Raw genomic sequence first — 24,691 nt, 5'->3', positions numbered from 1 at the left:
TGTCCAAGTGGAGAATTAATACAGGATCTCTGCTTTTGCTGAGAAAGTCTCCAATTTGAAAAGAGTGTGTTTGTGTGTGTGTGTGTTATCAGTACCATGTCTTTAATTGACAGATCCTTTGGTCTTTTATCAGCCTGGACAGAATGGAAAGAATATTATAGTCTATGGGCCAATGCTTTGGTTATCCTGCAATCCATATTAAGTAAAAATAATCTGGCAGGAAAAAAAATGCATCTGTAGAAATGTTATCCTTTTTTTTTTTTTTAAAGTAGGCTGATGGATGACATTTTGAAAAATTTTGAAATATTATTATCAACATGAAAACGGGGCATGTCTTAAACTGGAATTTTTGTAAAATTCTGGTGAGTGCCGGAGTTTTCCCTAAGCCCCTGAGGGCATTTAACAGCCTCCCAGGAGTAAAGGGTAAATTTAACATCTCCCTCTGAGATAAGAGATATTCCATTCCAATAATGGGACACAGCAGTGGTGGAGTCCAGGCATTCAGAGGTATGATGGGATTCATAAAAGCCTCTTTTATTTCCTAGAAGTGTTAAATGTTATCAATTAAAGCCTACAGTATATTGCTTTTATAGTTCTTTCACACTGCTCTTTTGAAAAGACTGAAAAGGCCAGACTTATTTATACATTTTTAATATGAAAAGTATTTTTGTACAGGCACAATGAAGCCTTAACCTTGGTTTGGTCAAATCCAGTCCAGTCCTGAGTTTATGATTTTTCATGTTTAAGTTTTAAGAAAATATGTTGGCAAATAACTTCTTCCCTTTTGGGAATTTTTTTGGCAAGGTGCGTATGAAATGAGATATGTGAAATAGCTTTGGCCGCAGCCTTTTAGTTGCAGACGAGACAGGTGCGCGCTTATTGTCCTATAAATGCTGAGATCACGCTTGCCAAATAGATAAGCAGAAAGTCCCAGTATTCAGTAACAAGGTATTATGTTTCCAGTAACTGCCACAATAAGGTTTTGCCACATCATGCTTTAAATATTAGACTATAATCTGAGAGCAGAAGTATAGATCTGCTAAGCGGTCATCATCTGTATTAATAAGCATGAAAGCCTTTTTTCCCTACTAGTCCAATCTTCAGTAGATGTGGTAAAGATGTGAAGTCACTGGCTGTAGCATTTCCATTTATCTTCACATATCAAGTCCTGAACTTCTATATTAATTGGTCAGAGTATCTAATGATCTACTGTTTCAAATACAAGTAGGGTACCTTATTTGTAATGTGCAACATTGGCTAAATAGAAAAACTGTTTTGGAAATAAAACTGCATACATATTTAGCATTGTAATGTGTTGCCCAAACAAACTGCCTCTAATGACAGTATGTCGACACTGTGGGATGTGACATGATGGAATTTCATTTTGCTAGGATTAGAAACATAAATAAAGGCAGACAGTACTGCTGAATATTGATCGGTGTCCTTTATCATGTGTCATATTTGGTTGAGGACACGTCTGCTTGAAGGCAGATGGCAAGTGTGTTTTGCAGTACTGATGATGGAAGTTTCGCATTATGCAAGAATAATTATCAGTGTCTACATTGATTTCTGCCTCTCAAATGATCACAGGCACAACGCCAATCAGATAAAAATATCTAATACCTAATATAAAGGGATAAAGGGACGTAAATCTAATGTGCGTGCTTCTGTTTAAAATAGTAAAACATAAATAGCTGTATCATGTTAAAGCAAAACATTACTTATACAAAGTGTCCCAAATGTTTCCATACATAGGGGACTATGTTTGCCAGCATCACGTTGGTTGTGTCTTCGTCAGTGGATGTTCGTGGAAGTCCACTTCTCGGTAGGTCCGCAGGACTTCCAATCTTTCTGAATTTGTTAATAAGTTGGGCAACAGTGTCATGAGTGATGTGCTTGCCATGTTTCCTGTTAAAGTCCATTGCAACCTTGCGACAGCTTCCCGATCCAGCCATGAGAATGACTTCAATACGGTCTTCTTTTGTCAAAGGTATTCTTAAAAGCTATCTGATTATATATATATATATATCTTTAGTATTTTTCATACTTGGTTTATATATATATACCTTGTATTATGAAATCATGATATATGCAGTTGCTAGTCGTAAGCTGTAGAAAAATAGCTGAAGTGATTGCGTCAGGAGGTTTTGGAACACTATCGGGGGGAGTGGCTACTGTTCTCTGCTTTGTGGCTGATTGCTGCCGCATTTGACCTTCAAGCTTTGATATGGCATGTTCCCAACAATTACATGCCCATACATGAGCCCGCATTACCATTCCTCTCCTATGTCAAAGGAGCGCCAGGGGTAATATTCTTCATAATAAAAAAAAAATTGTTGTATTTATACTATTATAACTAGATGACACAGGCTATATAGATGAAGTCTAAGATCTAGCCAGAGGTTTGCCTAAATAATGAAGATGGAAAATACTATATAACTTCATTCAAGATGAGCATGTCTGTTCCTGAACATGGAATGCAGAAACATGTAGTATAGTTATGGAAACTTTTAATCTTCAGTGGTCATGAGACTGCTGTGAGTTTTGTCTTTTCAAAACCAAATAAATAAAAAGTAAAAAAAAAATAAATAAAATTGGCACACACACATTTTCAAGCAATTTAGCTGTTGGCATTTAATTTTTTTGGAAAATGAATGACAGTAAACCTGACATTTGTTATTTTCTGCTCTCATACAAATGCAGTAGATTTTTATGAGGCTCTGAAAGTGCTGTACATCATGCTAATTATCAAGATACAGGAGTCTGAGTGCACAGAATGCTAAAGCATCTGTGAGGAAACAGAAGACAGATGGTTATGCATGTAGCCATGGTCCTAATACTAAGTGAAGACCCTCCAGGGAGGTTTCCTTTAGTTCTAGTGGAACATTTCTGTGTGTTTGTTTCCTTGCTGAATACAAATAGTGAAACTGTCACCTTGTGACCGTGACCCCATATTTCTAGCCTGTAAAAGGTCTCCACCATATCACCCTGGTAATCTGGCTATTCTCATCAACCTGAGTGACCCAGGCGGGGAAGGTAGGGTGAAAGCTGTTTATCAAAGTCATAACTGGGGTTCATAATACATTCTGACAGAGCACACCACCACAAACAGCACTCATAAATAGAAACCTTATGCTACGGGGGCCCTTTGGTAACAACATCAACAACAGACTGAACTATGACCTGTTTGGCCAGAATCTGACTATCAACAACACTGGTTGTGTAGTGTGTCTGATATGCTGCAGTGTTATCCATAAAAGAGACAGCAGCAGAAAATCATAAAGCCATAAATTTGGCCAATCATGCCCCAATGCATTCTGGACTAAGGCCTCTGTCTCTGTCCTGTGAACCAAGTTGTCCTTTCGCAGAGCAACCTCCACTCTGATATACATGTTCCAAAGGAGCTAAACTAATTATCTGTGAATTTCTCAATTCACTGGCACAGCATTGCTACATCCTTGCAACAATGGTACAGCAAGTAAGCGGCTTTAAGACATCTTCCCACTTCAAGAGCTTCTTGTTCAATCTATGGGCACAAACCAATTGTGTGTTCACCTCTTGCATCATATCTGCTATGCATAACACACAGAACTGCCTGATTTGCAGAGGAGAAAACTGGCTCACTGTTGGCCGTATATTTTCAGAGAAGACCCTGGGATCCCCCAACACTTTCTGTGTAGCATGTTCTGGAGGTTTGGTCACAGCCTGCTTTGGCACAAAACCATATTTAGGTTTTGGGTTGTAGTGGCAGAATAAACCCTGCAAAACATACCCCATCTGCTGTTAAAACCCAACATTGTAGAAATTACATGATGGCTGGCAAGGGCACCTAAAGAAATCCTGCTGCCTCGAGTGTTTATTTCATGTTTCAGACAGAAGGAGGCAGATTATCTAGTGCTTTCTGGGTCTGTGCACCAAAGACCTGCCTGAGTACTAGCAGCATGTGGCAGTGGATTAGGCATTTGATCAGCTGATTTAGAAGATTCAGTTTTAGTTTTGTTAAGGCAGCCTTAATTCCAGCTTGGAGTGTATTCGCTGCTGCTGTTGCGCTATATTCCATTACACTCTGATCGTCAGAAGTTTAGAGAATGAGATGCAGCCATTAAAAGTACATCAGGGTCTTTCTCTGCATGCAAAGCAGCTATACAGCTCTACTGCCTATATCTATTCCTGCCGAGACAACACAGCAAAGGAGCTTACTTTTTTCTTCCTAAAGGGCTCTGCAGCCCTCTGTTTGCTTCACTCCCTGCTATGACATTGCAGCCTGATAATGAATAATCAGCAGTATTTCCACAAAGTGAGATGTGCTCCATGCGTCAATATCAGCATTATGCCACAGTAAAAGAAAGTGCTTGATATACATGCTGCGGCCCTAAAGTATTTGGGCATAGATAACGTCCATCAACCAAGGGCCTTGCAGAACAAACAGCGCACTATCATGCCCTGATATACAAGAGGCTTGAAAGCGGAAGAAAAGTTAAACAATTCACAATAAATTATGAAAATATGTAATTAGACACCCTGTATCTGAAGTGCTCACACTGACACACACTGAAACAAACAATAGGCCATGTATCGGTTTCTACGACACAGTCGAACATGGTGAGAATAGTAATATGTCAAATAATGCAAATAACATCTTCCAAGCTGTGCATCAACACATGTTCATGCAAAAATGCAAATTTAACAAGAAACAAAAGACTAATCTGCTGTATTCAGCATCCCTTTAATCCATTTCCTGAAATCCTCGGCAAGACAAGAATGATAAAGAGGATGACCATGATGTATTGTGGAACTTTCACAGGATAACCATGTGGGGTCATGGTCACAAGGTGATAACTATTGGCACTCATCAAGAAAATAAACACAGAGGAATACTAGAAGGGCATTTACGACAAATCTAGCAACTTTTGAGAAGACATCAGCGACTGTCCTACACGCAATACGGCTCTATAGCTCACATCACAGATGCTTGTTATGCAAGTTGTGTAACATTTAACTGAGTTGCATTTGTGTGAACCTATATTCCCAATGATCAATCACTGATCATCATGGTTTCACAAACAACCAATCACTGACCACCGTTTGTCCCACCCACACTTATATAGGGATAAATTCACAGTGATAAATTTAAATATTTACAATATATTTTTGTGAATCCATTTATTTCTGTAAAGCTGCTTTGTGACAATGTCCATTGTTAAAAGCGCTATACAAATAAAATTGAATTGAATTGAATTGAATTATTGGTTCTTCATTTTAACTCTCTTCTTGGCTATATTTACAAGTACCAAAAGCAAGTTATTCCATTTGTAATCATTTCTTCCTGTCTATTTCCTGCCTACTCACTACCAGTGCTTCATTTTGTCTGCGTTCTTGATAGAAACTAGTATTTTGTAAATATGTGAAAAGTTAGTTTGTGGTGAAACAGATTTCTATTTATAAGAAATTCTTTGAGCAAGAAGTGTTATATACCTACTATATATATATACACACACTCTGATAAAACCCTATTCTATTCTATGTGTCTTCTGAAAATCTTCCTTCTTCACATAACACGTTTTGCTACGTAAATGATCATGAAGATTCAGTGAATATGTAAATGGTCTATGACAGGGGTACTCATTATGTCGATCGCAATCGACCAGTCGAACGCAAGACAACCACTGGTTGATCTTCTTAATAGGTCAGTGTAGAACCTGGTGTGTGAGAGTGTGGAGGAAGACTTTTGCTGGCAGACAGGCGGAATTTTAGCTGAGCTCTGGGCTCACGTTTATTTCATCCACGCTTTTTAGCGCACTTTCAAATACTCAACAAACCCAAAACAACTCAACTGACACGGCTCCGTCCTAGACTCGCAGCTTTCGCTCTGACAAGTCCAAGTTCATGGTTCACGGTGTGTGGGTGTGTTCGTGCATTTGTGTGTGTCTCGCAAGCTCTGCCAACTGTATCGCATTCTCTCTCACTGGTTACGGCAGTTACTGAACACACAAAGAGACACAAATACGTAGACTGGTGGTAATAAGACACAGGTGAAAATCATCATGCATTACCTGCCAATTCAACCCGCCTCCTCTCTGTCCACCGCTGACGCTTGACCACACCCCCACTGCTGTATATTACTTTTGCAATTTCTTTAAATGAAAATTGATTGCATAACATTATTTGAAAAAAATCTCTCAAAAATAATTTCTCAAACTCCAAATTTAGTGAATGTGCATATTTTACATGGTGGCTCGTACCACAATAATAATGAAAAAGTCTGAAAAATCTCGTCATAGAAGTGTGAGCACAACAGTCTATGATGTCATCTGGCGACTTTCTGAGCGTGCTACTTTCCCCTGAAGGAGTCGGCAACACAGATAACGATACTTTGGAAGACACCCATCTTCTTTTCTTCAGCCTATGAATAACTTCTGCCTGTCAGTTTGTTTCACTTTCACCTGCTTTCTTGTGCTTTGTGTTCCTGTCATATGTTTACCCTTATTATTACTCTGAGCTTTTGCTTGTATTTGAATTTACTGTCATTTTATTCATGTTACTTATTTTAAGCTTGACTGCATTTCTTATGTTTTTTTGAAGTGCTTTATAAATACACATAACGTGTAGACTACAGGTCAGTGTTTTAATATCCTACAAATGCTTTGTGAGTTCATGTGCTCGTGGGATAAGTCTCTCCACATGTTTGACAAATGAATTTGAATCTCTTTAATCTCTCAAACTGTTTTTTTTTTAAACATTTCTAGAAGCCTGTGTGTGAATTAGGCCAGTTGGCAGAAAAATAAAGCTCCTCTCTGGCCTTTCAGCAATGTGCCACCCAGTGTAGACTAAAGGCTAATGACTTGTGTTTTCTGTCTCGAATATTTCATGATAAAATACACAAGCTCTGCTGTAACATGATACAAGCAAGACACATGATCCCTGCACTTAGGCCAGCACTTACCAATGTAGCCACCAACAAAACCAGCTTTGTTGTGAGAGACAATTTTGTGTTTAAAGTAAATGCTTGAATCAAATGTTTATCCATGGGTAAACACGCAGAAATAAAGGCACCAAGCTGTACTTTTCCTTGTTGCTGGGGTGGCACCATCAAGGGTACGTCTTTTTTAGTGTGTGTGTACCTGGGAAGGTGCATGTGGTGTATTTGGCTTTAAGAATAAAGCTTTAAAAGCTATATTAGTGGTCTTAAGGTTAAATTGTGTAGCTTAACTTACTTTTAAAAGTATACTATATATTTATGTCACTTGCTGAGAGAAAACCAAAGAGTTTTTGACTTTGTGTGTTTATCAAAACCAAGGACACCCTCTCAAGCTCACTTTTGTAATCTTACTGAGACACACAAGGGAAAAGCTGGACCTGAAAGGAAGGCTAAAGCTACAGAACCACAGCTACTCTGGCTCTATGGACGACACAAGCCTTGGACTGTTTGACTCATTTAGCTAAGTCAGGTGCAGCCTGACAGGCGGAAGTTGAAAGGTAAAGCACGCACTTTGACCTCACTGAGCAAATCATTGTAAAATCTCTGAGCTTTGGTGTTGATGTATCAGCAGCGCCTGTGTAAAGAGCAGGCTAGGTCCTGTATAAACATGTTGATTAGTGACAGAGGGAGTTCGCTGCGATGGTAGGAAGCAAACCCGAGCACCATCTGTCAGCGGAAGGGAAGCCCAGAGGGAACCTCAGTGGCACAGCAAGCGCTCAGCCAAAGTTTTACACCGGAGTAAACAAAAACAGCGCAGCAAACCGGACGCTCGGTGATAGTGCACTTCTCAAACCCTCTATCTTTCCTGGCTTAGCTGACAGCAAGACATGCTCCGGGGCCAATTACAAAACAGCGCGGCAAATCAGCGATCAAATCGTGCTAGCTACTAGTCACGATTTCAGTCATCCGGGTTATTATAGTATTAACTCCAAGGGCTGGAGGGACTTGTAGTAAAACTTGTAGATCTGTCACTACTTACCTTCCAAAGCACAATGTTAAAGTGTACTCACTCACCGGTAACTCAACGCTGACATCCGAGCCGTCTAACAGCAGAACTCTGCACGTGATGGCCGCTTTGCTGTTGCCCGCGGCGGGGATGTGCACCACAGTGCCTCCGGTCACCACGGCGGGAGCGGGCATCTGCTGCTGCTGCTGGAGCGCCTGAAGCGCCTGGTTTACGCCTCGACCGCCACCGTCGAGCTCATCGGACGGCCGAAAGCGTCTCCGCGAGCGGAGGCTGAACGTCCTGCGCAGAAAGCCCATCATCTTTCAAGTGAAAGAGAAAGCGGGCAAAGCGACGCGGCGAACCGCGGAAAGTGACGTGCGAGGTCCGTGTACGCGCTCCGACAGAAAACGAGCTCCAGCTGTTTTGCCAGATGATTATGGAGATCACGATCACACAAGTCTGGCGACACTGGAGAGATCTGCTACGACGCAGACCTGTAGAGGACTTGTCACGCAGGACGGCCAATCGTGGGGAGAACGAACACACACACACATGCACACACTCCTGCCTCGGAGCTGCTCAGACGTTTTCAGTGTCTCCCCACTGCGTAATGTTTATTTCAATAAAGAGACTAAGCGCCTGAAACCTCGGTTACTGTGGCTGCGGTTTCGTTTCGCCTCGTGGCTGAGACCAGCTTGTATTTTTCTTGTAATTTTTCCGCTCGCGGTATTTTTACCGCTTTCTCTACTGACCGAAACTGATGCACCTTCCAGGTAAGTAATCCAGAGAAACTGGCCAGGCAGCTTTTACTGCGCATGCTCGAATCACGGAGAAATACTCAAACTTTTTTTCCTGCGAGCGCGCGAGGTAGCGCTACCTGCTGGTTGTGAGATGTCTGGCATTGCGCAATCCTCAGCGGTACCTGGGCTACGAAACTCGCTTCAGACACATTACAAAGAAGAAAACCTCCATTTTCTTTTAACCCTCATGGCTCCGTCGAGCGCGTTTTCAAAAGCATTCGTGTCAGCAAATTGCCTGAACCAACTATCATAACTCACACCACTCAAAAACCAGGGAAGCCAAAATAAGTCACATTTTATTTCTTTCTTTATTAATAAATCGATAATTGATTGTTGTAGTAGTATTTCTATTTAGACTGTGTATTTGTGTGTATTCTATAGAATTATACAGATCTAAAAGTGGCAAAGTGCTTTTTGTCTTCTTAAGATCCACACAAGTTTCGGTGCAGCTTTTCCCTGTGTCCATGGTTTCCTCCAGGTTGTCCGGTTTCTTCCCTCCTCCCAGAAGGTGGATGGATTAGGCTAAACTGCCTTAAGGGTGAACGTATGTGTATAGTGATGGACAAGCACCTCATCCACCTCATGCACAGTGTTCCCACGAGAGGCTCCAGATCCCCTGCGACACTGCGACCAGGATGATGCAGTTACAGAATATGAGTGAATGAATCAATGAATGAATGAATGAATGAAGACACAGTTCTGAAAGCACCATTAGTCTTGTGTTTTTGGTCTCTTGACTGTAAAATTTTGTGGAGAGGAATGTTTGGTTATTAGCAGCATGGCAGTGCATCAGTGTCAGTAAGTGCTTGGATGACTCCTATGCAGTACTACTGCATACTTATCTTTAACTAGTGGACTAAAACTTTGAATCTTGTTAAAGATGTGTATAATTTCTTTTATATGTCAGTTTACATTCTTTAAACCCTATGAAAACAATTTCATTTTCAAAATTCCTCCCACCCCAAAATGAGAGAGCTGATTCCATGTCAGTGATGCAACAGATCCAGATGGAACTGTGACCTGCAAATCGAAGCTGCAGCACTACAACAGTTAGATGCAATAGTGTATTTGAGCTGATCCCAAATTTTCTTTACTATACTTATTTCTATTAATTATTTTTCATTACTTTTTACTGCTTTTCTTTTGCATCAGTCCTTATCTCTGCCCCTGTGAAAGCAGACGATCTGATGGAAGATGGTTAAATCTCCCTCTTACAACCTATCATCCATCATGCCTAACAACCAATTGGCTTTTATCTCTTTATGATATCTATATTCATATCCATTCCTCCTGTCCTCCTCCTGTCAGCTGCTAGTTTGGCTGTGTTTGAATCTCTCTCGGTACACATGCAGGATGGCTTGACATACAAAGCTGAATTGGCACTGAAAAATAACACACACACACACACACACACACAAAGATGAACAATAGTCTGCAATGCCATGTGAATGTGTAAATCCTACGCAAGATATTAAAGCACTGGAACTGAAAGCACTGTGTGTACCGAGGTTTGGACCATCATGGCTCTTTGCTCCCTCAGCGAAGCAACAATCTCAAGAGGATACACTGGTTGTGCCCCCTCCATCAAGATCAGGGCCGTCTCCATGGTGATGAGCACACCTGTCCGTCCAATCCCAGCGCTGAAGAAAGCATATGCTCACATTTTTTATGGTGTAGTTCATAAAAAATGATTTTTAAAAAAATCATGTAGAAAGTGAAAAGTGCATGCAACAAGTGATATTTTGTTGTTGTCTCATGCAAAACAATTTTTCATGCCAAACACTCATTTCAAAATGATCAGAACCCCACAATTAATATTTTGTGATGCCTGCCCTGGAGAGAATAACAGCACTGAGCCTCTTCCTGTAACATCTAACAAGTCTACAGAACCTTTGTAGAGGGATCTTGGATCACTCACCCCTTTTCAAGCTCCTTTATATTGAAAGAATTATTTCCTTTAGTTATTTGCCTCTGATTCTATGAAGGTTTTCTAAGGTTTTATGCTGTATTTCTTATTCCTTATGTGAGATTGTTAAATTGAATTGGTGTAGCCTTTCTGAAGTTATACTTCTGGTGGTCAAAAAGCTGATCTGAAGATTCTTCAAAATTGTTTGTAAACATCAAGAATATGAAGATCAAACCAGTTTCCTGACTCAATACTGAAATTTCTAACAACTTGGTGCCCCTGATGACCTGGATGGCACACTACCACCTCTCTGGTGGGATCCTTTCCTTGTAAGATAGGAGCGATGAGGTAGGTATAAGGAACATTTGAACAGGGTTCAAATCCTAAGATAGAGATGCAGTTACAAAAACCAGTCAATCGGTCAATCAGTCAATCAATAGAAATACAGTCATGGGAAAAAGAATTTCCATTCAATTCTATGTTTTTATTTATCAGGGCCTAAATAACAAATGTGTGGTCCTATCCAACTTCTATAAACAAATAACCTCAGATGACAACAAAAAAACACAACAGATTACAATTTGTATTAGCAGCCATGTGTTACTAATGAAATGTACAAGATTAGTTAATCATCAAGAAGTGTGACTACCCCTATAAAAGCAGACCCTTTGTTAGTTTGGTGTTCTGGAGCACTCAGGTGTGTGTCTACATCATGCCAAGAAGAAAGAATGTCAGCCATGACACCAGAGAAGCAACTGTTGCTGGTTATCAATCTGGGAAGGGTTATAAGGCCATCTCCAAACAATTGAAATTCACCATTGTACAGTTAGAAGTACTGTTTACAAATGGAGAGCCTTCAAGACTGTTGCCAGTCTTCCCAGGAGTGGGCGTCTCAGCAAATTCAGTCCAAGGTCAGACCATGTAATGCACAGAGATATAAAGAAAAATCTAAGCACTACATCATATAACCTACAGGCCTTTGTAAGCACACTAAATATTTATGCACAATCAGAAAAACACTAAACAAGTATGGCTTTCATGGAACATGGAAGGGTGGCTATGAGAAATTCCCTTCTCTCCAAAAAGAATATATCAGCATAATTCAGGGTTGCAAAGTTGCATCTGACCAAACCACAAAAGATCTGGAACAATATCCTTTGGACTGATGAGACCAAGGTGGAGATGTTTAGTCATCATACAAAGTGCTATGTTTGGTGAAAATCAAACACAGGGTATCACCACAAACACCTCATACCAACTGCCAAGAATGGTGGTGGAGGGGTCATGAATCGGGCTTTTTCTGCAGCCACAGGACCTGGGAAACTTGCAGTCATTGAAACAATAATGAACCCCACTTTATACCAGAATATTCTTGAGACAAATGTGAAGCCATCTGTCCAACAGCTTAAGCTGGGCCCAAAATTTGTTCATGCAACAGGACAATGATCCCAAGCTTATTTTTACTTGATCCCAATACTTATTTTTTCACACCTGGTTTCTGAATGTTTGTCTACTTTTTTTTGGTAAAAATGACTATATATTAAAATCTGTCGTGGGTTTTTTTTGGTCACCTAAGGTTATTTGTTTGTTTAGAGAAGCTTGTTAAGACCACACAATTGTTATTTATGCCCTGATAAATAAAAGCAGAGAATTGAAGGAGGGTGTACTTTCTTTTTCCCATGACTGTATATCATCTAATTGATGTCATTTATATGAATTTAAACATTCATTTTGGGTGCCAATAATGTCACTATATGTTTTAAGAATTAAGAATGATGTTTATTAAAGGTAAATGTATTCTCCAATAGTTTGAGTGGAAAATTTAAATCGTTTGTATTGTTTATTTATGAAATATTTTTTGCCCATCCTCGTGATGGGTGCCAGTAATTCCAAAGTTCATGCCTACCTGCAGTGGACCATAAGTGGCTCAGTGTCCCTTCGTTTGCTTCTCACAGCCTGGACAAAGTCCAAGAAGTCTGAAGCCTCATCTGGGACCCCATGATCTGGCCAGGCCACATACTGTAGGTGCGTGATGGAGCGCTGTTCACCCAGCTGAGAGAGAGAGAGAGAGAGAGAAAATAGTGGAGAGAATGGAGAAGAGAATGGAGGAGAGAAAAAGAATGTGTGTGAGAGAGAGAGAGAGAGAGAGAGAAAGAGAGAGCGCAAGTGTTTGCTGAAAGGAAAATACATGTCTGGGCACGTTTCTTTTTCCCTACTAGACTGCAAAGATACTGAAGCGGAAAACAAGAACATAAAAACAGGTACATACAGACACACCCCTACACACGCTTAACTGACCTGAGTTTTCCAGCACGTCCTGTGAGTATCTCCTCCATACACATGGCTATGATTAAATGTGACAGTCAATATTACCCATTTCTAATCATTTATTGGTTCCTAATACAAGCTGCAAAAAAGTATATGCTCAAGCAGTTTTATAATTAATAACACATTCAAGCACTCTTAGGAAGAACGGAAGCAATTAAACCTCGCTACAGTGACAAATTCATCTTGGTTAATTAGCATGATCATTTTATAGCAGAGTAATTTTCAAAACAGAATGCCTTACAAATTTTAATTTCATGCTGACAGGAGTACAATGGAGTTGCAGTGCAATTTATTAATACAGACTAAACAAGTATTAACAATGACTTAATCCACATTTGAATAACAATAACCTGTAAGAATAAATTGACAATTTATGACTTGATCCACTATGGGTCTAAACCTCAGGCTTCCACACAATACCATATGATTTCGATTCTTAAGGCAGCAATTCGATATTTGATGACACCACTGAATCTGCTACAAGTTGATTTATAAGACAACAAATAGGGCCTGCTTGCCATTGTGTTTTCTTACAGCTGATCCAATTGTATTATCTAATTATAAAGACCATCAAAGAAAATGCTATACTGTACACAATTTCAGATAACATCATGCTAAATTTACCTTAACACAACAGCAACACTGTAACAATGAGCTAAGGAATTTATATTATAATATAATATTACTGGTAAGATGTGCTAGATGCTGCAAATACAGGTGCAGTATATGCCTTGCTTCAATGTGAGGTCCAGAATAAATGCTGCAACAAGGTCACAGAAGAAAGAACGAGTCAATCAATTGTATCAGGTATCAGTGGTATCATGCACTAATCTACCTTTCCATCTCCACTCACATACAGGCATAAACAAACAAACACACATGGTGTATGGCCGATGAATGTGTGATATAACCTCCGTCTGCTGCCTGTGCTGAGATTAACTCCCACCAACAGCTACAGCAGATGGGTCTCTGTTCTCCAGCAATCATCATGCATGTGCGCATGTATGTGTGTGTGGCCCTGTGGTGTTGCCTGTGAAAATGTGTGACCACACATGCAAAGAAATGCTCATGTATACACACGCTTACACAGATAAATAGTAACAGTTTCTGGCTGAAGGGCTAAAGGTTTTTTGGTTTTATTTAACACAGGTTCAATGAAATGAAAAGAAGGAAAGAGGAATTGCACTGTCACAAAAACAATAACCAAGCAGAGAAATCTGCTTTACTATTTAGGCATACTGTAACTGTATTAAATGAGTGTACTAGCAAAAAGTTAACTTTTAGGTATTTTTCTTCTCAAAATCAATACAGATATTTTTATAGTACTAACCAGGGACCTGGGGAAATCAGGTATTCCCTCTTTACACAGCTTTACACAACTGTGTGTATGTTACCTGAGTATGTGTGAGCGTTAGCTCTCTGGTGACATAGGCCAGGTTACACTCTTCAGAATGACAGCACACTTGAAGGTAGTCATAGTCCTTCACTTCAGGAGGATGAGGCCAGTATTGGTGGCATTTGGTCTAAAACAGTGCCAAGATTATTAAGCAAAGCGCGCACACACACACACACACACACACACACACACACACACACATGCACATACACATACACAAAATAAATCACCCTAGGAAAAAATTTAGACCAAATGGTTACCAAGCAACAGTCAAGCTGAGCTCAAGAATACAGCAGTCACAATTAAACTGTGTGTGTATGTGTGTGTTATGGCATCTGAATAGGTTCCTTCTGTGTGTAATGTGCAAATACAGTTCTCTTCATTTATTTCAATGGAGCTGTGTGTATGCTTGCAGTGTATGTTAATATATACAACATACGTTTCATAATGATTCTCAGAGCTTGTTTGTGGAACCTACCCGTCCTCTCTCAGTCAGTGTGGTCAGCATGATGATCACACTGACTCCCTGCTCCCATACACTCCTCCAGAAGTGAGTACATGTGTGGGGCAATGGCCCCTGTCCTGCCATATACTGTAAGGTGGTACCTGCTGGCTCAGTCTAAATCACACACACACACACACACACACACACACACATTAGAACACTTTCCATCTTCGAAACCTGATCCTTGATTCTGAATCTACATAAAACTTTAAGTCCCCCATACCACTGTGAGAGGATCGTTGTCCCTGTAAAAATTTGGCTGCAGGAATCCCCACTTCACTGGTCTAGGCTAGGTTTGAACAGGGCTTAATCAAGAACACAAGCCCCAGAATGAGCCTTCTCCAACAGTCAGAGCTAAACTCTAAGCCCTTGCTTTTTAAATGTCTTTTACTTCTATTGACTTAGCAATGCACTTAATATTTTGCCCAGTATCTATCATCAAAAATTGAAAACAAAGATACATTACACAACGTTGGAATGGCAATGACACAGACAGCCAACAGACAATGTGAAGGAGTGAACAGGAAATTAAGATGCTTAGAAAAGGCAGGATATCAAACTGGTTAGGGAAAAGTGAAACAGAGAGTAATACAAAACGGTTGGGGAAAAAAAAAACGAAACAAAAAAAAAAAAAAAACAAGAGAAGGACAAGACTCAACATTCCTGTGGTGTGACATCATGGATGCCTTTACCTTCAAAATTTACGTGAGCAGCAGGTCAAACTAGATTATTCTATTTCTTAACTTTAAAACAAAAGAATAACAAACTCTTATAATACAACTCTTAAACAAGTACAAATTTATAGTGTGCTTTCATTCCCAGTCAAACAATAACTCTTTGACCAAGCCTACCACAGGTGCACTGCTTCTCATCATTTTGCCCAGTGCTCCTTTTTTCACCATAAAACTCCATAGGGACACTGTTGCTTTGGTTTGTTCTTTTTCCTTTCTTTTTTTTTTTTTAAAGAGGGAATTCTGGGTGGAAATGTACTCCTCATAGGGATTCATATTGAACACTTGGCCTATTTGTGTTGAATACTTGGCCTATTTTAAAACTAGTCTAATTTGGCATAAAAGCCATGACCCTGGCAATCTTATTCATTAACTGTCTTTTCTGCTGCTCCTCCTCCACTGAAATGTTCATAAAGCGAGCATGGGGCAGTGTGATACTTTCCCCAGTTGGCCTCTTTTAGCACATGTTGCCATACATATTTTTGACCACTAGGTGCAATAATAACTCCATGGTGATAAATGAGGCATGACTGCATCTAGAAAAGATGAGCAATCAATGGAACTTTGGCATATCTGTTAAATATTTTAATTTCTTTAAATCACTGGTCACTCAAAAGAGGTCATTAGTATTTCAATAGTATGTAAAAAGCATGGAGTGGTGAATGAGTAATGAAGACTAACCTTTGCTGAAAGGCCAATATATTGTATAGGGTGGGGTTCTGCTCCACCTGCCCCTATGGATGATCTGCCACTGTTGTCCAGTGAAATAACAGCATACTTTGCTTGTGGCATTAATAATATGCTTCATTTGTGTTAAAACTATAGTATAGTATTATTATATGCTACCCTAAACATCTGGGTTTTAACATAGTAACATGTCCAGTCCCATAAGGCTACAGCATAAGGGCGACAGGTAACTCCTACTTATTTGTACTGGCAATTTGTGGTTTCATTCCTTGTATGCTATTATTTTAGTGGTGTTGAATCAGCGTCTACGTACATCAATTGTACAATCTGGTGTTTGTTTAGTGGTTTTGTGTAATACCCTGGTGTAGGTCTAATTATTGGTATACTGCAAGGAGATTTGTGTTCCTTCATGGAAACTATGGCTTATTATAAACCTTTGCTGACTCTTGTGAGCAATAGTACTTGCTTTGTAGAAAGACTGCTCTAAATCTTATTTGAATAAGTTTTCATTTGTAGTAATGTATTTTGATCTGGGGTAATCTTTTGAGTTGTGCCATTGTGTGTGTATTTTCTAAGTGTGGATCCTGATGAGCAGGTTGAAGAAAGAGGGTGTTCAGAAATACTACTGTATTTCATTTAGTGTTTGTGATTTATCACTTATGCTAAACTAGTTAGTTTTGTAGACCTTAAATGCCTTTGCTAGGTTGGCATGAGTATATTGCTTTCATAGCAGATGAATTTATTCAAGATCCTTCAGAAGAGCTACTAGAGGTGCACTGATAATAAACTAAAAGAGACTCTTAAAGACTCTGACAGATTCTTTAGTGGAAAAGGGAGTTATTGCGGCAAAGGCACAGGAGACCGGTACTCTTGAGGCCTTACTGTCTTGTTCTGCAAGCATAGCATGTGAATTCAAATGAAAATAGCTTTGCAGGAGAAACAAATGCAGGCTTTAAGCTGCCAAGCTACCATGAACTGAATTCAAGGCTAAACTCTTAAAAAAATAGTTAAGGGAGAAAATTCGAATTATTAAAATCAGGTATTTAAAAAAAAAAAAAAAAGAACAGGAATGTTAGTGTGAGGCCAGAGAACTTGAGTTAAAGAAACTAGAAATGGAATCGACTGTAAGGCAACTTCCTTAGCCTGCATCTTCTCCACCAGTTTCTTCTCCTGACCCTCAGTTCAGCTTTTGATATTAGTAGGAAAACATAACGGCTCCACCATTTTCTGAAAAGAGGTAGAGGTTTCTCCTACGTTGAATGTGTAGCTACTTCTCTTAAGTGGCCTAAAGAGATTTGGACTCTGCTATTGCAACGTTTGTTGACAAAGAAGGCACAGGGTGTGTATGCATCTCTTACAGTTGACCAAAGCCCTAAATGAGGCCGTTAAAACTGCCATTTTTAATGCTTATGAGCTGGTCCTTTAGGCACACTGTCAACATTTCAGAGGTACTTCTTAAAAATATTTATGTAGAGCTTACTCAGGAAAAAGTGGACATGTTTGATAGGTGGTGTGATGATGAGGAGAATGTAGAGGAAAAAAAGAGCAGATTTATAAACTATTTCTTCTAGAAGAATTCAAAAAATATGTTCCAGAGGCTATGGTTACCTATTTAAATTAACAGAAACTTTTCAAACCCCGGTAAAGCAACCTTGAGATCAAGTCACGCAGGCTAAGAAAGAAAAATCTCTTCAAGGGTAATTGGAAGTTCGCAGTGGTAGAGCCTAGCTCTGACAGTACATTTGACATGGTTTGCCTTTATTGTAAAAAGCATAAAACATAAAACTTCTGAGTGTACCTTATTAATAAGGAAAGTTAGCTAAACCAGTTGGATTAGTCACTTTTCAGTCCATTACTGAGTCTGTGAACAGCACACTGGAGTTGCTTATACTCTTTGTTCTTAACTATTCAAGCATTATTTCAATTCAACAGACTATATTCTCTTTCTTACAGAGGAAACTATGTCTTTGTCTGGTCAGGAGTGTGTGTGCCTTTGTGCTTTCTCAGTGACACTGGAACTACTCCGTCTTTCCTTTTATAGTTAGTTTTACCTGTCTACCAAAGACAACAGGGAAACAAGGGTCAGGGGTTTTGAAATGGGTTTTACTGAAGTGCCCTTACATTGTTTCCATCCAGTGCTGTTTTCCCAGTGCCTGGCATTACTTTTGTTTTGGACTGGGACAGCTTGCTTAAGGAAACTTCACTGTGGTGACACCACCTATAGTTTCTGAGCCTGGAGTTCCAGATGGACCAGATGAGTGTGCTCAAAAGTCCCCTGAGGTGATTTCCGGATGCACCGTAACTTGTGCTATAGCCAAATAGCTAAAAGCAGGTGACTGGGGAGATTAGGTCTATGTGAATGACAGTCTTTACCACTGTTGATACAGACACTTGAGAAAATTGAGTTTCATCAGGTTCATATGGAACAGCTGGTATTGAAAATGTTTCTGTTCCACAGTTTGTCTGTTCTAGTACACTTGAAAATGTAGTTATCAGAGCTAAAGCTGACTCTGAAAGTGAACTGATTAAGGAAGAATTATCTGAAATTATGTTGAAGGAAGTGTTGCCACTGGTGGCTCCTGAGGGAAGCTCTGATAAAGAGACACTTTCACATTATTTTTTATGCAGGATGGCTTGCTGTGTAGGAAGTGGGCTCCCAAGGGGTCAGGGTTTCCCAAACTAGGGGTTGTGACTTCACATAGGGTCACTTGATTTACAAATGGGGTTATGAGAGGAACTCTCAATCACCTCTTTTGTTTTATACATTTATTTTGCAATAAAAATAAATGAAAATAATATTATTAAAATGGAGTGTGTGCGCTACTATTCTGAAGTGTTAGTGGGAGTCATATTCAATCAGGCCACATTTACATTAAAGAGTGTATGTGCTATTTTAGTCTTTTTCACTGTCCTGACATGCTGCACTATTGTAGGAGTTCAGCAAAAATACACACATTTCCATGTTCATCTATCTCTGAAAGAAACTAGCATTATGTCTCAAATCACATACTTGTGTACTGTCCTGGACAGTTACCATGTACTAAACCCCATCCATTCTTCCTATTATGGTTAGTGCTTGAATTTTAAAAACCCCACATGTAGCCTTCAAACCTACTGAAAGGTCAGTTTTGCATACCAGTCTATGGGCCTTTTAGATTTGTAAATACTTTTGAATGTAATATGTCAATCTGAGATGCAGCATTCATGCGAATGGAGGAAAAGTTATAAAATGAAACAGAGCTTGTCAGTGTGTTGGTGTGCATAATCGCTAAACATTTTACAGACTTGGAAACCAGATGAACATGGATGTTTTGGCTCTGACATACCAACTATAATGGATGCCACTTTTAATCCTCCAGATGTACATACAGTTTGCGGACGAGTATGTGAAAAATGCTGCTTGCATTGTCAAGGCCCCTCTGCTTCACGTAGTGTGGATTATTCCTTATATATCTTTCAAAGTTGTAGCAGCAGAAGGCGATGTGCCCTATCAAACATACTTACTGACTTTTTGAAAAGGTGTTTTTTTTGAAAAGCAACGCAAGCTCACCTTTCCCACTACACTGGTAAGTCAGTGCAAGAAATTTGGCTTTTAGTCACATACGTTGCACATGACTGACATATTAACATGTTCAAATGTTATAGTAGTCCCAAATTATAAATCTGGACTTATTAAAAAAAAAAAAAAAAAACAAATGTAGCGTGGTCAAGACTTGGGGTCACATAAAATTGGTTGTTTGCCCAAAAAGTTTAGGAATGCTTGGCCTAGGTTAAAGAGGGATGTAGCTAATTATGACTTGTCAGCTAACAGACAAACCAAACTAGAAAGTGTCCGTCACTGCTTTGCAGCCTATCTCAGCCTGCCTGTAATCTAACCCTTTTGAACATCTACTTGTTGATTGTGCATTAACCATTAACAGCATTTATATCTACTTTTAGGTCAATCCTTCAGCGAAATTTTGTTTCTAGTCTTGTTCTCCAAGGCTTCGCAGCAGCTTAATGCTTTAAAAAAAAACAAACTTTGAAGTCCCTTATATGGTTTTACTGCATACAGCTTTGTTGTGAAGAGGTAGAGGGCTTTCCATGCTTGCTGTTGGCTAAATGTGAAGTTGTTCAGAGGAGCACAGGGTTTACAAATAATGAATTAATGTTCAGTCATGTTGTTCAGTCATGAGGAACAACCACCATTTTAGTGGATGAATGGTCTACTACAGAGCCCCTAGAGAATATGCTGGACTATTAGATGTGCAATACACTCCGGTCGAGATTCATTTCGATTCACAATGCTGGCTTCACAATTTGATTTAATCCGATTCTCAAAATGTTTTTAACAAAATTTAAATGAAGAAAAATTATGACTGAAAAGACTCCTTTGTTATTTCTGAATCATAAACAATGCAAAACTGTGCATTTTTGTCTGTATAAAACTGAATAAATAAAAAATTGATACAAATAGATGTTTAATATTGTAAACAACGTGTACTACAGGTTCACCATATCTTAAAAATTAATTAATTAATTAATTAATTAATTCTCCCAAGATTTTGATTGAATAAACAAAGTCTCTGATCTTGGGAAAATGACTGACTGTAATATAATGAGCTCCATAGCAGCGCCTGAGGTGTCATTGTAACCAGAAACAGAGCTTTAGAGTCGGCTAAAATGTCCGTCTTCCGGACATCGCAGCGGCGTGGTGCCATTCTAGTGTCATTTGAAACTAATGAAGAGCTCTTTTTAACTATAGCGTGGTTGTGTAACCATATACCGTATATGCATGTCAGTCATTGTGATCCAGAGCTATCGGGCCCAATGCACGCTCATTATATTTTAACTCTATGGGTGTTCAAACAGTGCAATTGCATTAGATGCATAATTAATAGAAAGCTGACTCCCACAGTGTGAATCCCACATTCCCATCATGCACAATATCAACTTTTTGCATCGTGATGCATCACGTAATTCTGCATAAAAGCTGCAGTCCAGACGAGGCTGTGGGAAATGCAGCGTTTGTTTGATTGCATGGCTGAATCTTAAAGCTTTGGTGTTAGCTTTGTTGCCTGCCATTAGTAGTTTCTTCTGTGCCATCTGTGCCTGTTAGTGTTATGACTTGCCACTCACACAGGGTTCTCAAGGGGCTTCAGGGACACCTGCCATTTCAGCACCTATAGAGAAGTGCTTAGCTGGTGCAGTTTACTCTCAGCGGGCCTTGATGATGGCCTGAACATGCCTTCTCATGGAGTAATAGAAGTGTGCCTTAAAGATGCTGAGACGCGTGCTATGACACTTGTCAGACAACGAGAAAGCTAGCAATGGTGTATATCCTTTCAAACCCAGAAAAAAAGAACTATTAAGAACAGAGGTGTACTTTTTGCCTTCTCAGATCATGATTTTGCTGAGCCTTGCTTTGTGCATGAAGCACTTAATGTCTGTTAGTTAATAAATCTGATTACTCATATTCTCAATTCTCTTAATAAGCCCAGTTGTTTCCCTCTGCCATGAATTGCATAGATAGGGATGGATCTTGCACATTTGTGAGTAAATCTGATCATCTTAAAGGGTACCGGCATGCTGATGATGTTTTACATTTCCACATGGTCAGAACACCTTGACCAAATTAAGAAACTTTTCACACATCTAGTTAAGGCAAATCTAACTATTAATCTGGCAAACTTATGCCACTGTGACATATTTTGGCAAAGTGGTGGGGTGGAACCAGGTGCACCCCACTGAGGATAAGGCCATTTGCAGTTTCCCAAATAATGCTTTTTTTTTTTTTTTTTTTTAAATTTTCACTAACTTTTAGCATGTGGGAGGAAATGATATCGATAGCATGGTAACACAAAGGACAAACTGGGAGTGACACAAGCTTATTGTTGCTTGCTAGTGTGAATGCAAAGTTACTATAATCTTTGTGGTAGACCTCTTTTGGAAACCCAAGCGAAATATATTTCCAGAAAATAAGTAACTGGCTCTAAAACCATTACATGTATTACATTCTGAAATGTAAAGACTAAAACATGCTTCAAAAACAGACCACAAATATGTGTAACTCCAGGTACTATAGGTGACTAACAAGTATTTAATTGTATATGTATTTGTGTTGGTGTACATGTGTGTTTGTGTGTACTAGCCTTCACATGACTTGCATTGATGTAATTATCCTCCTCCGTCTGTAACACCACCCTGGTGATGTCATCTAAAGGGAGCAGAGGGCGAGACAGAGTAAAGAATGAGGAAATGAGGATTTAGGGATTATCTGAAAATGCCTCATCTAACTAGTTTCTAAAGAGCATTTTGACTGAACCGAAACACAATAAAATAAAACGATACATTTGACTATAACTGTAATCCACTCACGTCTCAGAGCTTTGCATCTGTAATCATAACATAGCTCTATCATAATCACAAAACAATGAAGACATTCAGGTTCAGATTCAAAAACCCTTTTAGACATACTGAACAAAAAGAATCTGAAAATAACTGAAGCACTGACTGCTGACACATGCAGGGGGAAAAAAAATCACAAACCATAATTATTGTGCTAATGGCTTTTCCAGAATTTTGAATCAGTTCAATACTCACATAATTTGGCCTTTCAGGAAGAAACAAATGTGTCATTTTTTTTTGACATCATCAGAAGAAACTTACACGGTAATACATCTTTGTACCGATTCTTTTCCATGTTCTCAGACAGCTTTGCACAAGACATTAACAGTCCTGCTTTCTTCCTGTATAACTTCTGTGAGTATCAAAACACACACACACACACACGGATCATCAACCATTTTGCATACATACTTCAGGCAGACATACCTAGGGCAAAAACACACATTTACACATGCACATGCTTGTATATCCTGACCTCAAATTGCATGAGCAAAGTGCCAGAAGTCAGTCCCCTTTCCAGACGGGACATCGACTCTTGCAGTGTCTCTCCAGATGGGTGACCAGGAGATGGAGGAATTTCTTCCTGTAGGTTAAAACTGCCTGGAAATTGTAGTGGGTTTTCAGCTCGCAAAGAGATGCCTGTAAACACACAGCATCCTTTTTTTTCAAAATCAGTATTAGGCAAGCTGCTTCTATTTTACACCTCTGAACTGTCAGGAATGGTAACAGTCACTACCTGTGCATATGCCAAGACCTTCCAACAAAGTCACAAAATGATGTATGACACAGTATTTGCGATAAATACCACGGTCATACAGCTATCTCTCTCTTTCTACTTCTGGCCTCATACATGTAAATGTACATGTATTGTAAATGTACATGTACATGTCAGACCATACATATATACAAAAGGAATCTCATAATTTCTTCTGCCACCTATTGATCATTCCCATCCCAAGCAGTCATCAACCAGCTTGCCTGTCAGGACAAGCTGCTAGACTGGCTTAGTGGATATCCCTCAGCATACTGCATGCTTTTATAACTGACCTCGCTGAATTAGCTGGACTACACTGACACGCATACTGGGATTGAAGCTGGGTGTGCTTCTATTCCCCCCACCTGGTTGAAATTTCTACACTCCCTGGCCTTTAACCAGGTAGTGGACCTGTGGCTCCCAACTTTCTCTGTCCTCAGGGCCTCATTGATATCAGACCCCAACAACTCAGAGGCACAATCAAAAAGGTCTATCCCTTGGTTCAGAACAGTGTTCTACTCAACATTCTTTCTTGGTCAGAAGGTGGAAGGCAGTTCCCCCCACCCTTTTTTGTATGCTAAAGTTATCAGATGTAATTTATGCTTTGCAGCCACAGAACTGGTTCACTTCTATATATCTGCATGGTGCCAATGCTCCCATCACCCAAAAAGACAGATGCTTTTTAATATTGCCTTCTATGGACAGGAATTCAAATTCAAAGGTTTACAGTCAAGTCTCTGTAACAGGATGCACTAGTCCACAACTGGCCTCTCCATCTACTGCACCTCATCCACTGAATCCTGTGCACTGTCCATTTCGAAAAATCTTTGTTTAGGGACTGCTAGACAATAGCAAGTCTCATCTTCACTGAAGCTATATGTGGCACTCTCGGGTGCACATCACATCATCGTGGACAGCATCTCACTGGAGATTCATAAACTTATTACGACCTTTCTCAAAGTGGTTTCAGTTGGTTCCTAATGACAATTTTGGCATCCAGGTTATTCTCACCACCCTTGGTGGTTAGGAAAGGTGCACAGAACACTACTTACTTATGTGACTGTAGTTCCGTGAACCCTGGATAACCGCCAGGGTTCCTTGTCATTTTGAATCAGAGCCAAACCAGCGAGAACTCAGCAAAGTTTCCACAATTGACCTCCTGGGTCTACTGTATAAGAGCAGTATTAATTGCAAACACTGCATCATATGTCACTTTGTGACTTTCTTAGAAGGTCTCAGGAAGCTTGCTCACATGAAGGTGGAGAAGTGATT

General features: G+C 39.6%; 2 protein-coding genes across 6 annotated transcripts in view; both read right to left on the bottom strand.

The window, feature by feature from the left end:
• epb41l4b (erythrocyte membrane protein band 4.1 like 4B) overlaps window positions 1–8,970 on the bottom strand; it is a 35,696-nt gene extending 26,726 nt beyond the window's left edge. The window contains exon 1 of one of the 2 annotated variants that reach the window (XM_026924476.3): window positions 7,994–8,970. In XM_026924476.3, the coding sequence (XP_026780277.2) occupies window positions 7,994–8,245 (252 nt within the window). In that variant the 5' untranslated portion in view covers window positions 8,246–8,970. The remainder of the gene's footprint in view (window positions 1–7,993) is intronic. The other variant, XM_026924477.3, reaches the window with a different exon arrangement.
• A 44-nt stretch (window positions 8,971–9,014) lies between these two features.
• ptpn3 (protein tyrosine phosphatase non-receptor type 3) overlaps window positions 9,015–24,691 on the bottom strand; it is a 39,948-nt gene continuing 24,271 nt past the window's right edge. For all 4 annotated transcript variants that reach the window (XM_053227766.1, XM_053227767.1, XM_053227765.1 and 1 more), the window contains 8 exons: window positions 23,141–23,304; window positions 22,927–23,017; window positions 22,410–22,474; window positions 14,834–14,974; window positions 14,354–14,482; window positions 12,538–12,683; window positions 10,230–10,365; window positions 9,015–10,107 (listed from right to left, as the gene is read on the bottom strand). In XM_053227766.1, coding sequence (XP_053083741.1) covers window positions 10,030–10,107; window positions 10,230–10,365; window positions 12,538–12,683; window positions 14,354–14,482; window positions 14,834–14,974; window positions 22,410–22,474; window positions 22,927–23,017; window positions 23,141–23,304 — 950 coding nt within the window. In that variant the 3' untranslated portion in view covers window positions 9,015–10,029. The remainder of the gene's footprint in view (window positions 10,108–10,229; window positions 10,366–12,537; window positions 12,684–14,353; window positions 14,483–14,833; window positions 14,975–22,409; window positions 22,475–22,926; window positions 23,018–23,140; window positions 23,305–24,691) is intronic.

Source organism: Pangasianodon hypophthalmus, chromosome 22 (assembly GCF_027358585.1).
Source record: "Pangasianodon hypophthalmus isolate fPanHyp1 chromosome 22, fPanHyp1.pri, whole genome shotgun sequence".
Lineage (NCBI taxonomy): Eukaryota > Metazoa > Chordata > Actinopteri > Siluriformes > Pangasiidae > Pangasianodon > Pangasianodon hypophthalmus.
This window is presented reverse-complemented; position numbering and strand designations above follow the sequence as displayed.